General features: G+C 47.5%; 1 protein-coding gene across 2 annotated transcripts in view; it reads left to right on the top strand.

The window, feature by feature from the left end:
- LOC119966667 (fucolectin-like) overlaps nucleotides 1–15,089 on the top strand; it is a 51,342-nt gene that overhangs the window by 22,587 nt on the left and 13,666 nt on the right. Inside the window, exons 1-3 of one of the 2 annotated variants that reach the window (XM_038798727.1) lie at nucleotides 1,868–1,910; nucleotides 2,100–2,187; nucleotides 14,357–14,424. In XM_038798727.1, coding sequence (XP_038654655.1) covers nucleotides 14,358–14,424 — 67 coding nt within the window. In that variant the 5' untranslated portion in view covers nucleotides 1,868–1,910; nucleotides 2,100–2,187; nucleotide 14,357. Of the gene's footprint in view, nucleotides 1–1,867; nucleotides 1,911–2,099; nucleotides 2,188–14,356; nucleotides 14,425–15,089 lie in introns of those variants that run through there. The other variant, XM_038798726.1, reaches the window with a different exon arrangement.

Genomic DNA, 15,089 nt, shown 5'->3' with positions numbered 1-15,089 from the left:
GTCGTTATTCGAGATCCGGCCCACTATGGTCGTGTCATCAGCAAACTTGTAGATTGAGTTGGAGGCAAATTTTGCCACGCAGTCACGTGTGTACAGGGAGTATTGTGTGGAGATGCCGGCGTTGGACTGGAGTGAGCACAGTAAGAAGTCTTACAACACCAGGTTAAAGTCCAACAGGTTTGTTTCAAACACTAGCGTTCGGAGCACTGCTCCTTCCTCAGGTCAATGAAGAATGAGGAATCCTTCCAATTCACCTGAGGAAGGAGCAGTGCTCTGAAAGCTAGTGTTTGAAACAAACCTGTTTGACTTCAACCTGGTGTTGTAAGACTTCTTACTATAGGGAGTAGAGTAGGGGGCTAAGTACGCAGCCTTGCGGGGCCCCGGTATTGAGGACTATTGTGGAGGAAATGTTGTTGTTTATAATTACTGATTATGGTCCATGGGTCACAAACTCAGGGATCCAGTTGCAGATTGAGGAGTCAAGTCCAAGGTTTTGGAGCTTTGATATGAGCTTGGCTGGGATTATGGTGTTGAAGGCGGAGCTGTAGTCAATAAATAGGAGTCTGATGTAGGAGTCCTTGTTGTTGAGATGCTCTTGGGATGAGTGTAGGGCCAGGGAAATGGCGTCTGATGTGGACCGGTTGTGGCGGTATGCAAATTGGAGTGGATCTAGGCATTCTAGGAGTAAGGAAGTTTGGCACTTCTTCCGCAATTGTGATCACTGCAGGAATGGCAGGGCCAATTGCTCCATTTTAAGATGATTGGAGGAAGGTATAAGGGAGATGTCAGAGGTCGGTTCTTTACACAGAAAGTGGTGGGTGTGTGGAATGCACTGCCAGCAGAGGTGGTGGAGTCGGAGTCATTAGGGACATTTAAGCGACTCTTGGACAGGCACATGGACAGCAGCAAATTGAAGGGGTGTAGGATAGGTTGACCTTAGATTAGGGTAAATGGTCGGCACAACATCGTGGGCTGAAGGGCCTGTACTGTGCTGGACTGTTCTATCTTCTATGTTCTATGACCCTCCCGACGTTTGCCCATGACCCACCCGCAGGTCGCGACCCTGAGTTTGTAAATAGCTGATCTACCTGATGCACTGCAGGAACTCATCAGGTTTCCATAGACAGTACCTTCCAAACCCACAACAACTCGCATCTCGAAGGGCAAGGGCAGCAGATACCTGGGAACCCCACCACCTGGAGATTCCCCTCCAAATCACTCACACTCTAGAAATATATCGGCCGTTCCTTCACTGTCGCTGGGGCAACATCCTGGAACTCCCTCCCTAGCAGCACTGTGGGTGTACCTACACCTCATGGACTGCAGCGATTCAAGAAATCAGCTCACAAGCATCTTCTGAAGGGGTAATTAGAGATGGGCAATAAATGCTGACGTCGCCAGTGAACCCAAATCCAGTAAATGGTGAAAAACCCTGTGAACAGAGAATGGAATTGGGAGCAGCACTGAGTATGGGCAATATACAGAAAGGAGTCTGGGAAAGGCAGATATTGGGAGACAATAGTGAGTGAGAAATTGCCTCTGAGATGGAAAACGTGCTTGTGCATCGTGTTCAGAATATGGGAGCTGCACCATAAGAAAATATAGATTTAAACAGGCACAACCCGAATGTTTAGTTTTTGATCGTTCAAAATTAAACATTCCTTTCAGGAGCTTCTTCCTGTACTCTGAACAATGTGTTCCAATATTTGAACAAGTGAGCACACAACATCCACCCAGGTTCTTAACAATTCTTCACAATTAGAACTTTGTGAAATCTCCTGACCAATTTTCAGATGATGAGTAATTTCCCACCAATCGTGTGGCCGTATAATTTCCTCGTGACTGACGTGCTCTCTATTTAACCCAGGGAGTGAGTGGACACCATTAGACTGGAGAAGACCCAGATTGAGGTAAGCAAAAATATTAATCACTCGGGAACCTTATCAATATCTTCTTAATTTAGTTCTAGTAATGAGTATAGAATTTAGCTGAATGGACGTTCTAATTTCCTAATGATTAACTGGAGAGCTATACTGAGGGGTTTACTGTGCAGGGGGAGACAGATCATGTCCAGAATGAAATTACATCTGTATTTCCAGGTAAGGAGATCCTGATTCTCACTTTCACATCCTTGGACACTCTGTTGTGACCCTTGTCCTTCTGAACGGAATTTCAACTGAGTTTAAGGTGAGATCAATCATTCTGATACTTTTACCTCTTTGAAATTCCTCCTCCAATAAACCAACATAATTCACCGAATTGTCCCGTACAAAATGTGGATTTTAAATGTCTAACTTTCCAGGGAGATGGGCAATAAATGCTGACCTCGCCAGTGAATCCAAATCCAGTAAATGGTGAAAAACCCTCTGAACCGGGGGCAGCACGGTAGCATTGTGGATAGCACAATCGCTTCACAGCTCCAGGGTCCCAGGTTCGATTCCCTGCTGTGTCACTGTCTGTGCGGAGTCTGCACGTTCTCCCCGTGTGTGCGTGGGTTTCCTCCGGGTGCTCCGGTTTCCTCCCACAGTCCAAAGATGTGGGGGTTAGATGGATTGGCCACGATAAATTGCCCTTAGTGTCCAAAATTGCCCTTAGTGTTGGGTGGGGTTACTGGGTTATGGGGATAGGGTGGAGGTGTTGACCTTGGGTAGGGCGTAGGGTGCTCTTTCCAAGAGCCGGTGCAGACTCGATGGGCCGATTGGCCTCCTTCTACACTGTAAATTCTACGATGATCTATGATTTCAGGTTGTGATGGTTTTCCTGCGCACCTGCTGACCTTGTCCCTCTAAGTGGTAGAGGTTGCAGGGTTGGAAGGTGCTGTCAAAGGATGCTTGGCCAGTTGTTGCAGTGTATCTTTCACACGGTACACACAGCTGCCTCTGGGAGTGAACGGGGTCCCACGCAAGCTCTGCCCTGGGTGGTGAAATGAAAATGAAAATGAAAATCGCTTATTGTCACGAGTAGGCTTCAATGAAGTTACTGTGAAAAGCCCCTAGTCGCCACATTCCGGCGCCTGCCCGGGGAGGCTGGTACAGGAATCGAACCGTGCTGCTGGCCTGCTTGGTCTGCTTTAAAAGCCAGCGATTTAGCCCAGTGAGCTAAACCAGCCCAGGGTGGTGCTGAGCTTCCTGTGTGTTGACGGGACTCGCCATGTATCACAAATTAAATTGTGGTCAGTCACCAAGGGGCATAGATTTAAGTACCATTGGGCAAAGTTTAGAGGAGATATGCGAGGTATGTTTTTTTACAGAGAGTGTGGTGAGTGCTTGGAAAGCATGGTAGCACAATGGTTAGCATTGATGCTTCACAGCTCCAGGGTCCCAGGTTCGATTCCTGGCTTGGGTCACTGTCTGTGCGGAGTCTGCACGTTCTCCCTGTGACTGCGTGGGTTTCCTCCGGGTGCTCTGGTTTCTTACCACAAGTCCCGAAAGACGTGTTATTCGGTGAATTGGACATTTTGAATTCTCCCTCAGTGCACCCGAACAGACACCGGAGTGTGGTGACTAGGGGCTTTCCACAGTAACTTCATTGTGGTGTTTATGTAAGCCTACTTGTGACACTAAAGATTATCATACAGTAGTCCCCCTTTATAACGCGGGTGTTGGGGTCCAAGACAGCCACCCACGTTGCAACCGAGCCGCGGATATCCACGATGGGGGTTTTAAATTTATTTTAAAATCTATGCTAGCGCTTCCCATTGAGAGTCTACGGGGGGCGGGGGGGAGAGGTCAGACCCCCGTAGACTCACAATGGGAAGCGCTAGCATAGATTTTAAAATAAATTTAAAACCCCCATCGTGGATCTAATTAAAACAGTGTCAATTTCAGCGGCCGGCTCACTTTGATCCGGAGAGGGAAGCTGCTCTCTCACTGAAACAATCAACCGGCCGCTGAAATTGACACTGCCGGCTGCTCTCTCCCTCCAATCAGAAACATTGAAACTTAAAAGTTGGATTGGAGGGAGAGAGCAGCCGGCAGTGTCAATTTCAGCGGCCGGCTCACTTTGATCCGGAGAGGGAAGCTGCTCTCTCACTGAAACAATCAGCCGGCCGCTGAAATTGACACTGCCGTCTGCTCTCTCCCTCCAATCCAACTTTTAAGTTTCAATGTTTCTGATTGGAGGGAGAGAGCAGCCGGCAGTGTCAATTTCAGCGGCCGGCTGATTGTTTCAGTGAGAGAGCAGCTTCCCTCTCCGGATCAAAGTGAGCCGGCCGCTGAAATTGACACAACTGACAGTTGGGGTCCATAAGCCCCCCCGCGGTATATCGCGAACCGCGGTATTGCGGAGCGCGGTATAACGGGGGACTACTGTATTATTATTATACCCATCCTATCCATGTGTTTGTCAAGATGCCTTTTGAACGCCGTTAATGTATCTGCTTCCACAACCTCCCCTGGCAACGCGTTCACCCTCTGCGTAAAAGAACTGTCTCACACATCTCCTCTAAACTTTGCCCCATGGACCTTAAAGCTATGCCCCCTGGTGACTGACCCCTCCACCCTGGGAAAGAGTGCCTGCCCATCCACTCTATCCATGCCCCTCATAATCTTGTAGACCTCTATCAGGTCACCCCTCAACCTCCGTCTTTCTAATTGGATTGGATTGGATTTGTTTATTGTCATGTGCACCGAGGTACAGTGAAAAGTATTTTTCTGCAAGCAGCTCAACAGATCATTTAGTACATGGAAGAAAAGGGAGTTAAACAAAATTCAAGAAAATACATAATAGGGCAACACAAGATATACAATGTAACTACATAAGCACCGGCATCGGATGAAGCATACAGGGTGTAGTGTTAATGAGGTCAGTCAATAACAGGGTCATTTAGGAGTCTGGTGACAGCGGGGAAGAAGCTGTTTTTTGAGTCTGTTCGTCCGTGTTCTCAGACTTCTGAATCTCCTGCCCGATGGAAGAAGTTGGAAAAGTGAGTAAGCCGGGTGGGAGGGATCCTTGATTATGCTGCCCGCTTTCCCCAGGCAGCGGGAGGTGTAGATCGAGTCAATGGTTCGTGTGATGGACTGGGCAGTATTCACGACTCTCTGAAGTTCCTTGCGGTCCTGGGCCGAGCAGTTGCCATACCAGGCTGTGATGCAGCCCGATAGGATGCTTTCTATGGTGCATCTGTAAAAGTTGGTAAGAGTTAATGTGGACATGCCGAATTTCCTTAGTTTCCTGAGGAAGTTTAGACCCTGTTATGCTAATGAAAACAGTCCGAGTCTATTCAGCCTCTCCACATAGCTAACACCCTCCAGACCAGGCAACATCCTGGTAAACCTCCTCTGCACCCTCTCCAAAGCCTCCACATCCTTCTGGTATTGTGGCAACCAGAATTTTGTACAATATTCCAAGTGTGGCCTTACCAAGGTTCTATACAACTGTACCATGACTTGCCAGTTTTTATACTCGATGCCCCGTCCAATGAAGTCTGACAACACCAGGTTAAAGTCCAGCAGGTGTGTTTTGAATCACTAGCTTTCGGAGTGAATCACCTGAGGAAGGAGCAGTGCTCCGAAAGCTAGTGATTCAAACAAACCTGTTGGACTTTAACCTGGTGTTGTCAGACTTCTTACTGTGCTCACCCCAGTCCAACACCAGCATCTCCACATCATGACTGTCCAATGCGGACCAGCATTCCGTATGCTTTTTTGACCACTTTGTCCACTTGTGTTGCCACCTTCAAAGATTTGTGGATGTGCACTCCCATTCTTACGAGTTTTGCCATTTACGGTATATTTCCCCTCTGTTACACCTACCAAAGTGCATTACCTCACATTTGTCTGGATTAATCTCCATTTGCCATTTCTCTGCCCAAGTCTCCAACCTATCTATGTTTTTGTTTTAGAAAGCATTTTATTGAAGTATTTATAATTTTAACATTTAAACATTCTAAACAAGAGCGGTCCGACACACGCAGCAACATCACAATAACATACCCAACTTCCGTGCCTCCCTTTCACCCCCACCCCTCTCTCCGCCCCCTTCTGCTGATGGTCAGTTGACCTTAAAAGTAGTCGATGACGCTTGCCACCTCTGAGCAAACCCCTGTACTGAACCTCTCAAGGCAAACTTAATCTTTCCCAGCCTGAGAAACTCTGCCATGTTGCTGATCCACACCCCCCACTTTGGAGGCTCGGAGTCCCTCCATCCCAGCAAAATCCATCTCCGGGCCACCAGGGAGGCAAAGGCCAAAACATCGGCCTTCCCCCCTCCCCCCTTGGCCCCCGGATCATCCAATACACCAAATATTGCTAGCTCTGGACTGGGAGTCACCCTCCCTTCCAGGACCTCTGACATGATGTCTGCAAATCCTTGCCAGAATCCCCTCAGCTTCGGACACCCAGAACATGTGTACATGATTCGCCGGGCCTTCCCCCGCACCGCCCACACCTGTTCTCCACCTCCTCAAAGATCCTGCTCATCCGGGTCACAGTCATATGAGCCCTGTGGACCACCTTGAAGTGGATCAGGCTGAGCCTGGCACAGGACGAGGATGAATTGACTCTCTTCAAGGTATTTCCCCACTGTCCGACTTCCAACTTCCCTCCCAATTCGTCCTCCCACTTCCTCTTCACCCCCCCGATTGGGACCCCTTCCCACTCCATCAATTCCTTATATATTTCCGAGACCCTCCCCTCCCCAACCCCTGTTTTAGACATTACCTTATCCTGCAGTCCCCTTAGAGGGAGGCGAAAGGAGCTTGGAACCTGCCTCCGGACAACGTCCCGTACCTGTAGGTACCAAAATCCGTCCCCACCCGGTAACTCAAACTCCTCCTCTAATGCTTCCAGGCTCGGGAAACCCTCCTGAATGAAGAGATCACCAAATCTCTCAATTCCTGCCCACTGCCACCTCCTGAAGCCCCCGTCCAGCAAACCCCCCCCCACCCCCCGAACAAAACGGTGGTTCTCACGGATTGCTGAACTTATCTATATTCTGCTGTATCCTCTGACAATCCTCAACACTATCTGCCACTCCACCAACCTCGGTGTCATCCATGAACTTACTAATCAGACTGCCTACATTTTCCTCCAAATCGTTTATGTTTACCACAAACAACAGAGGCCCCAGCACAGATCCCTGTGGAACACCATTAGTTACAACCTTCCATTCAAAAAAACACCCTTCTACTGCTACCCTTTGCCTTCTGTGACTGAGCCAGTTCTGTATCCATCTTACCACCTCACCTCTGATCCCATGTGACTTCACCTTTTGTACCAGTCTGCCATGAGACACCTTGTCAAAGTCTTTACTGAAGTCCATGTAAACAACATCCACCGCCCTCCCCTCAATCATCTTTGTCACCACCTCAAAAATGTAATCAAGATAATGAGGCACAACCATCCCTTCACAGAACCATGCTGTCTATCGCTAATCAGTCCATTTGTTTCCAAATGGGTATAAATCCTGTCCCTGAGAATTCACTCCAATAATTTACCGACAACTAACGTGAGGCTCACCGGCCTATAGTTTCCAGGATTATCCCCGCTACCTTTCTTAAACAGCGATACCTCATTAGCTGTTCTCCAGTCCTCTGGGATCTCACCTATAGCCAATGAGGATACAAAGGTATCAGTCAAGGCCCCAGCAATTTTCTCCCTTCCTTCCACAGTATTCTGGGGTAAATCCCATCCCAGGAGACTATCTACCCTAATGTCTTCAAAAGACCCAATACCTCCTCCTGTTCGATGTTAACATGATCCAGACTATCCACAAGCCCTACCCAAGAATCATCTTCCACAATGTCCTTTTCTTTGGTGAACACTGATGCAGAATATTCATTTAGTACCTCACCCATTTCCTCTGGCTTAACACATAGGTTCCCCCCCACTGTCCTTAAGTGGTCCAATCCTTTCCCTGGCTACCCTCTTGCTTTATACATATGAATAAAAAGCTTTGGGATTCACCTGAATCCTCCTTGCCAAGGACCTTTCATGACCGTTCCTTGCCCTCCTAATTTCTCGCTTCAGTACCTTCCTACTTTCTTTATATTCCTCAAGCGTTTCAACTGTCCCCACCCTTCTGGACCATACAAAAGCCTCCTTTTGCTTTTTGACAAGGTTCACAATATCCCTCGTTATCCAAGGCTCTCTAATTTTAATAATCTATATTGCCACAAGTAGGCTTACATTAACACTGGATAAAAGCAGAAAAGCAAATCACTGCGGATGCTAGAATCTGAACGAAAGAGAAAGAGATTTTCCAGCATTTTCTCTTTCGTTACATTAACACTGCAATGAAGTTGCTGTGAAAATCCCCTAGTCGCCACATTCCGGCGCCTGTTCGGGTACACACAGGGAGAATTCAGAATGTCCAATTCACCTCGCAGCACGTCTTTCGGGACCTATGAGAGGAAACCGGAGCACCCGGAGGAAACCCACGTAGACACAGGGAGAATGTACAGACCGCACAGACAGTGACCCAGCCGGGAATTGCACCTGGGACCCTGGTGCTGTGAAGCAGCCATGCTAATCACTGTGCTACCGTGCTGTCCACACTTCTGTTCTCTCAGGAACGTGACTTTCCTGAATCCTAATCAACTGTCACTTGAAAGACTCCCACATGTCCGCTGTTGATTTATCCTCCAACAGCCGCACTGTAATGAACTCCAATTGGCTTTATTGGTTGGCCAATTGGAGTATGCGCTCCCTCAATGATAGCTCATTGAGGGGGCCCATATAATCACCTGTGTAGGCTTTGTGAGCCAGTCTTAAGTTGACTGGACTGCTAGCAGCACTGTTTGTAGCTGCTCCTGTAATATCGTTATTGTAAATAAATATTGGTGTGGTGACGGAACTCCTGCCTCCCGTGGATTACTACACGCACCCAATCCAAATTCAATTCCTGTCTGATGTTATCGTAATTTGCCTTTCCCCAGTTTTGCACCTTAACCCGAGGGTTACCCTCATTCCATTCCAAAAGTACCCGCAAACTTACGGAATTGTGGTCACTACTCCCAAAATATTCCCCGACTGAAACCTCAACCACCTGTCCAGGCTCATTCCCCAATACCAGATCCAGTACAGCCCCTTCCCTAGTTGGACTATCTACATATTGCATCAAGAAGGCTTCCTGGGGGCGGCAAAGTGGTGCGGTGGTTAGCACTGTTGCCTCACGGCGCTGAGGACCTGGGTTCGATCCCAGCCATGGGTCACTGTCCGTGTGGAGTTTGCACATTCTCCCCGTGTCTGCGTGGCTCTCACCCCCACAACCCAAAAGATGTGCAGCGAAGGTGGATTGGCCACGTTAAATTGCCCCTTTATTGGAAAAAAAATAATTGAGTACTATAAATCTATTTTTAAAAAAGCATCCTGGATTCACCTTACAAACTCTGCCCCAACTAAGCCCCAGCACTAAGTGAGTCTAGGTCAATATAGGGGAAATTAAAATCCCCTACCACAACAACCCTGTTACTATGGCACCTATCCAAAATCTCTCTACCTATCTGTTCCTCTATCTCCCGCTGGCTGTCGGGGGGCCTGTAATAAACCCCCAACATTGTGATTCCCCCCTTCCTGTTCCTGAGCTCTACCCAGAATGCCTCATTGTATGAGCCCTCCGAGGTATCTCCCGCAGTACGGCTACAATATTCTCCTAAACCAGTAATGCTGCTCCCCCACCCCTTTTCCAACCCGCTCAATCTCTCCTGAAGCATCTATATTCTCCAACATTCAGCTGCCAATCCTACCCTTCCTTTAACCATGTTTCTGTGATTGGATTTGTTTATTGTCACGTGTACCGAGGTACAGTGAAAAGTATTTTTCTGCAAGCAGCTCAACAGATCATTCAGTACATGGAAGAAAAGATAGTCACAACATCATAATTCCAAGTCGTAATAAGTGCCCGAAGGGCAGCACGGTACCATTGTGGATAGCACAATCGCTTCACAGCTCCAGGGTCCCAGGTTCGATTCCGGCTTGGGTCACTGTCTGTGCGGAGTCTCCACATCCTCCCCGTGTGCGCGTGGGTTTCCTCCGGGTGCTCCGGTTTCCTCCCACAGTCCAAAGATGTGCAAGTTAGGTGGATTGGACATGATAAATTGCCCTTTGTGTCCAAAATTGCCCTTAGTGTTGGGTGGGGTTACTGGGTTATGGGGATAGGGTGGAGGTTTTGACCTCGGGTAGGGTTCTCTTTCCAGGAGCTGGTGCAGACACGATGGGCCGAATGGCCTCCTGCACTGTAAATTCTATAAAATTCTATGAAGTTCATCTGCCTTACCAACTATACTTCTGGCAACGATTCAAATGCACTTCAAACCACTGCGTTTGAGCAGACAGGGTGATGTTGTTCTCGTAGTTTTGTTCTCTATTTCTCCTTCAGTTATTACACATTCTAAGCTAACGCGCTGGTTCCCTCCCCCCTGCCAGACTAGTTTAAATCCTCCCGAGTGACTCCAGCAAACCTCCCAGCCAGTATATTGGTGCTTCTCCAGTTTAGATGTAACCCGTCCTTCTACTGCAGGTCCCACCTGCCCCAGAAGAGATCCCAGTGGTCCAGAAATCTGAAACCCTCTCTCCTCCACCACCAGTTTAGCCATGTATTTAGCTGTACTATCCTCCTATTGCAAGCCTCACTGCCACGTGGCACAGGGGGCAATTGCAAGATTACAACCCTCGAGGTCCTGCTTTTTAGCTCACTGCCTAACTTTCTGAACTCCTGCTGCAGGACCTCATGCCCCTTCCTGCCTATGTCGTTAGTACCTATGTGAACTACGACCTCTGGCTGTTCACCCTCCCCCTTCAGGATGTCCTGTGTTTGTTCAGGACATCCTGGACCCTGGCACCAGGGAGACAACTTACCATCCTGGAGTCTCTTTCCCGTCCACAGAATCGCCTATCTGTGCCCCTTACTATAGAGTCCCCTATGACTATTGCTCTCCTGCACTTTGCCCTCCCCTGCTTAGCAAAAGAGCCAGTTGTGGTGCCAATGCTCTGGCTGCTGCTGTTTCCCCTGATAGGCTATCCCCCCCGACAGTACCCAAAATGGTTTAGGAGCTGGTTTAGCACACTGGGCTAAATCGCTGGCTTTGAAAGCAGACCAAGGCAGGCAGCAGCACTGTTCAATTCCCGTACCACCCTCCCCGAACAGGCGCTGGAATGTGGCGACTAGGAGCTTTTCAAGTAACTTCATTGAAGTCTACTTGTGACAATAAGCGATTTTCATTTCAACGGTATACCTGTTAGAGAGGCGGACAGCCACAGGGGATTGTTGCACTGACTGACTTTCTAGAGGTCACCCATCTCTCTGCCTGCACCTTGGGTGTGACCACATCTCTATCACTCCTATCTATGATGCTTTCCGCTACCTGCATGCTCCAAAGTGCATCCAACTGCTGCTCCAACCGAACCACGTGGTCTGTGAGGAGCTGCCATTGGTTCCATTTGCTGCGGATGTAGTCGATTGGAACGCTGAAGCGTCACGGATCTCCCACATCTCACAGTTAGAGCACTGCACGCCGCTGAGTGCCATTTAAGCATTAGTTAATTAATTTAAAATAAATACTTAAATCGTTATTAGATTAAGTTACAATTAACTATATGGTCCGTAGCGCTAATTCTGTACTGTAAAATGAAATGCTAGATACTAATCTCTGCCCTCAGGTTTAGTTACTCCTCGACCTAATTAATCAATTAAGTTTAATTCATTTTTCAATGTTTTTTTCAAAATAAAGATTCTCTGCCAGCCGATCAGGTCCCAGCTTTATTCTGAAGTCACTTCTCAGTTCATTTCCAGGTATATAACAGGTGGGAATCCATATGACAGGTTCATTACTGAACCCCCATCGCAGGTTTATTACTGAACCCCCATCACAGGTTTATTACTGAGCCCCCATCACAGGTTTATTACTGAACCCGCGTCACAGGTTTATTATTGAACCTCCATCACAGGTTTATTACTGAACCCCATCACAGGTTTATTACTGAATCCCCATCACAGGTTTATTACTGAACCCCATCACAGGTTTATTACTGAACCCACATCACAGGTTTATTACTGAACCCCCATCACAGGTTTATTACTGAGCCCCCATCACAGGATTATTACTGAACCCCCATCGCAAGCGTATTACTGAATCCCCATCACAGGTTTATTACTGAACCCCCTTCACAGGTTTATTACTGAATCCCCATCACAGGTTTATTACTGAGCCCCCATCACAGGTTTATTACTGAACCCCCATCACAGGTTTATTACTGAACCCCCATCACAGGTTTATTACTGAACCCCCATCACAGGTTTATTACTGAACCCCCATCACAGGTTTATTACTGAACCCCCATCACAGGTTTATTACTGAATCCCCATCACAGGTTTATTACTGAATCCCCATCACAGGTTTATTACTGAACCCACATCGCAGGTTTATTACTGAACCCCCATCACAGGTTTATTACTGAACCCCCATCGCAGGTTTATTACTGAACCCCCATCACAGGTTTATTACTGAACCCCTATCACAGGTTTATTACTGAATCCCCATCACAGGTTTATTACTGAACGCCTATCACAGGTTTATTACTGAACCACCATCACAGGTTTTTTACTGAACCCCCATCACAGGTTTATTACTGAACCCACATCACAGGTTTATTACTGAACCCCCATCACAGGTTTATTACTGAACCCCCATCACAGGTTTATTACTGGTGGGAACCCCCATCACAGGTTTAGTACTGAACCCACATCACAGGTTTATTACTGAACCCCCATCACAGGTTTATTACTGAACCCCCATCAGAGGTTTATTACTGAACCCCCATCACAGGTTTATTACTGGTGGGAACCCCCATCGCAGGTTTATTACTGAACCCCCATCACAGGTTTATCACTGAACCCCCATCACAGGATTATTACTGAACCCCCATCACAGGTTTATTACTGAACCCCCATCGCAGGTTTATTACTGAACCCCCATCACAGGTTTATTACTGAGCCCCCATCACAGGTTTATTACTGAACCCCCCATCACAGGTTTATTACTGAACCCCCATCACAGGTTTATTACTGAACCCGCGTCACAGGTTTATTACTGAGCCCCCATCACAGGTTTATTACTGAACCCTCATCACAGGTTTATTACTGGTGGGAACCCCCATCGCAGGTTTATTACTGAACCCCCATCACAGGTTTATTACTGGTGGGAACCCCCATCACAGGTTTAGTACTGAACCCACATCACAGGTTTATTACTGAACCCCCATCACAGGTTTATTACTGAACCCCCATCAGAGGTTTATTACTGAACCCCCATCAGAGGTTTATTACTGGTGGGAACCCCCATCGCAGGTTTATTACTGAACCCGCATCACAGGTTTATCACTGAACCCCCATCAAAGTATTATTACTGAACCCCCATCACAGGTTTATTACTGAACCCCCATCGCAGGTTTATGACTGAACCTCCATCACAGGTTTATTACTGAATCCCCATCACAGGTTTATTACTGAGCCCCCATCACAGGTTTATTACTGAACCCTCATCACAGGTTTATTACTGAACCCCCATCACAGGATTATTACTGAACCCCCATCGCAGGTTTATTACTGAGCCCCCATCACAGGTTTATTACTGAACCCCCTTCGCAGGCTTATTACTGAGCCCCCATCCCAGGTTTATTACTGAGCCCCCATCACAGGTTTATTACTGAATCCCCATCGCAGGTTTATTACTGAACTCCCATCACAGGTTTATTACTGAACCCACATCACAGCTTTATTACTGAGCCCCTATCACAGGTTTATTACTGAACCCCCATCACAGGTTTATTACTGAACCCCCATCACAGGTTTATTACTGAACCCCCATCACAGGTTTATTACTGAACCCCCATCACAGGTTTATTACTGAACCCTCATCACAGGTTTATTACTGAGCCCCCATCGCAGGTTTATTACTGAACCCCCATCACAGGTTTATTACTGAACCCCCATCACAGGTTTATTACTGAACCCCCATCACAGGTTTATTACTGAACCCCCATCACAGGTTTATTACTGAACCCCCATCACAGGTTTATTACTGAACCCCCATCACAGGTTTATTACTGAACCCCCATCGCAGGTTTATTACTGAACCCCCATCAAGGGGATGATTCCTGAACCCCCATCACAGGTTTATTACTGAATCCCCATCGCAGGTTTATTACTGAACCCCTATCACAGGTTTATTACTGAACCCCCATCAAGGGGATGATTCCTGAACCCCCATCACAGGTTTCACAATGACCAGGGGCAGGGTGAGAGGGGGGGTTGCAGAGTTGGGGGGGGGGGGGAAGCTGGGAAAAGAACATTTATGAGGTGAGGAAGGGTCCGTGCATATTCTAACCTAATTTGGTGCCTCTTGTGTTTTGATCCTGAGGATGAGGATGATCATGCTGTCCACAGTTCTCTGCTTCACTCTGATCCTCAAATTTGGACTGGCAGAAGGTAAGAATCCCAGGGTTTCTGGTGAAATCTAGTGATTTTCCTGTTACTGTGCAATTTCTGGGTTACCTTTTCTAAGATACTGGAGGCTTTATCTGGGAGTATATGGCCCACTGCTGACTCTGTAGTTTACAGATAACCTCACACTAATAACTCATAGTATTTCCATTGGAGAGACTTAGAGATTAATGTTATGAAGATTTCCTCTGCTCAGGCACTGTTCCATTGGCTAATCTATGCCTTGTCACCCCTCTCCTCTAAAACAAACCCTTGACCCCTCCGTCTGTACAGTCTGTTCCCTTTCCAACCTCCCTTTCCTCTCCCAAGTCCCTGAAAGTGCTCCCGTTTCCCAAATCCATGCCAATGATCCAGGAAATTCCCTGTTGAATCCCTCCAATCATCTTTCTGTCCATCCACATTACTGAAACGGCTCAGAGCAGTCACAATTACAGCCTATATGACTGTGACTAAAGTAAACTCTCCTCCTCATCCCTCTCGACCTGTCTGCAGCCTTTGACATGGTTTGACCCCACCATCCTCGTCCAACACTGTTGTCCAGCTGGGTGTGGCTGCTCTCTCCCAGTTCCATTCTTATCTATCTAATCGCAGCCAGAGAATCCTTTGCAATGGTTTCTCTTTCTGCTCCTGCTGAGGTGGTTCTGGTATCC

The sequence above is a fragment of the Scyliorhinus canicula genome, chromosome 5, assembly GCF_902713615.1.
Source record: "Scyliorhinus canicula chromosome 5, sScyCan1.1, whole genome shotgun sequence".
Lineage (NCBI taxonomy): Eukaryota > Metazoa > Chordata > Chondrichthyes > Carcharhiniformes > Scyliorhinidae > Scyliorhinus > Scyliorhinus canicula.
This window is presented reverse-complemented; position numbering and strand designations above follow the sequence as displayed.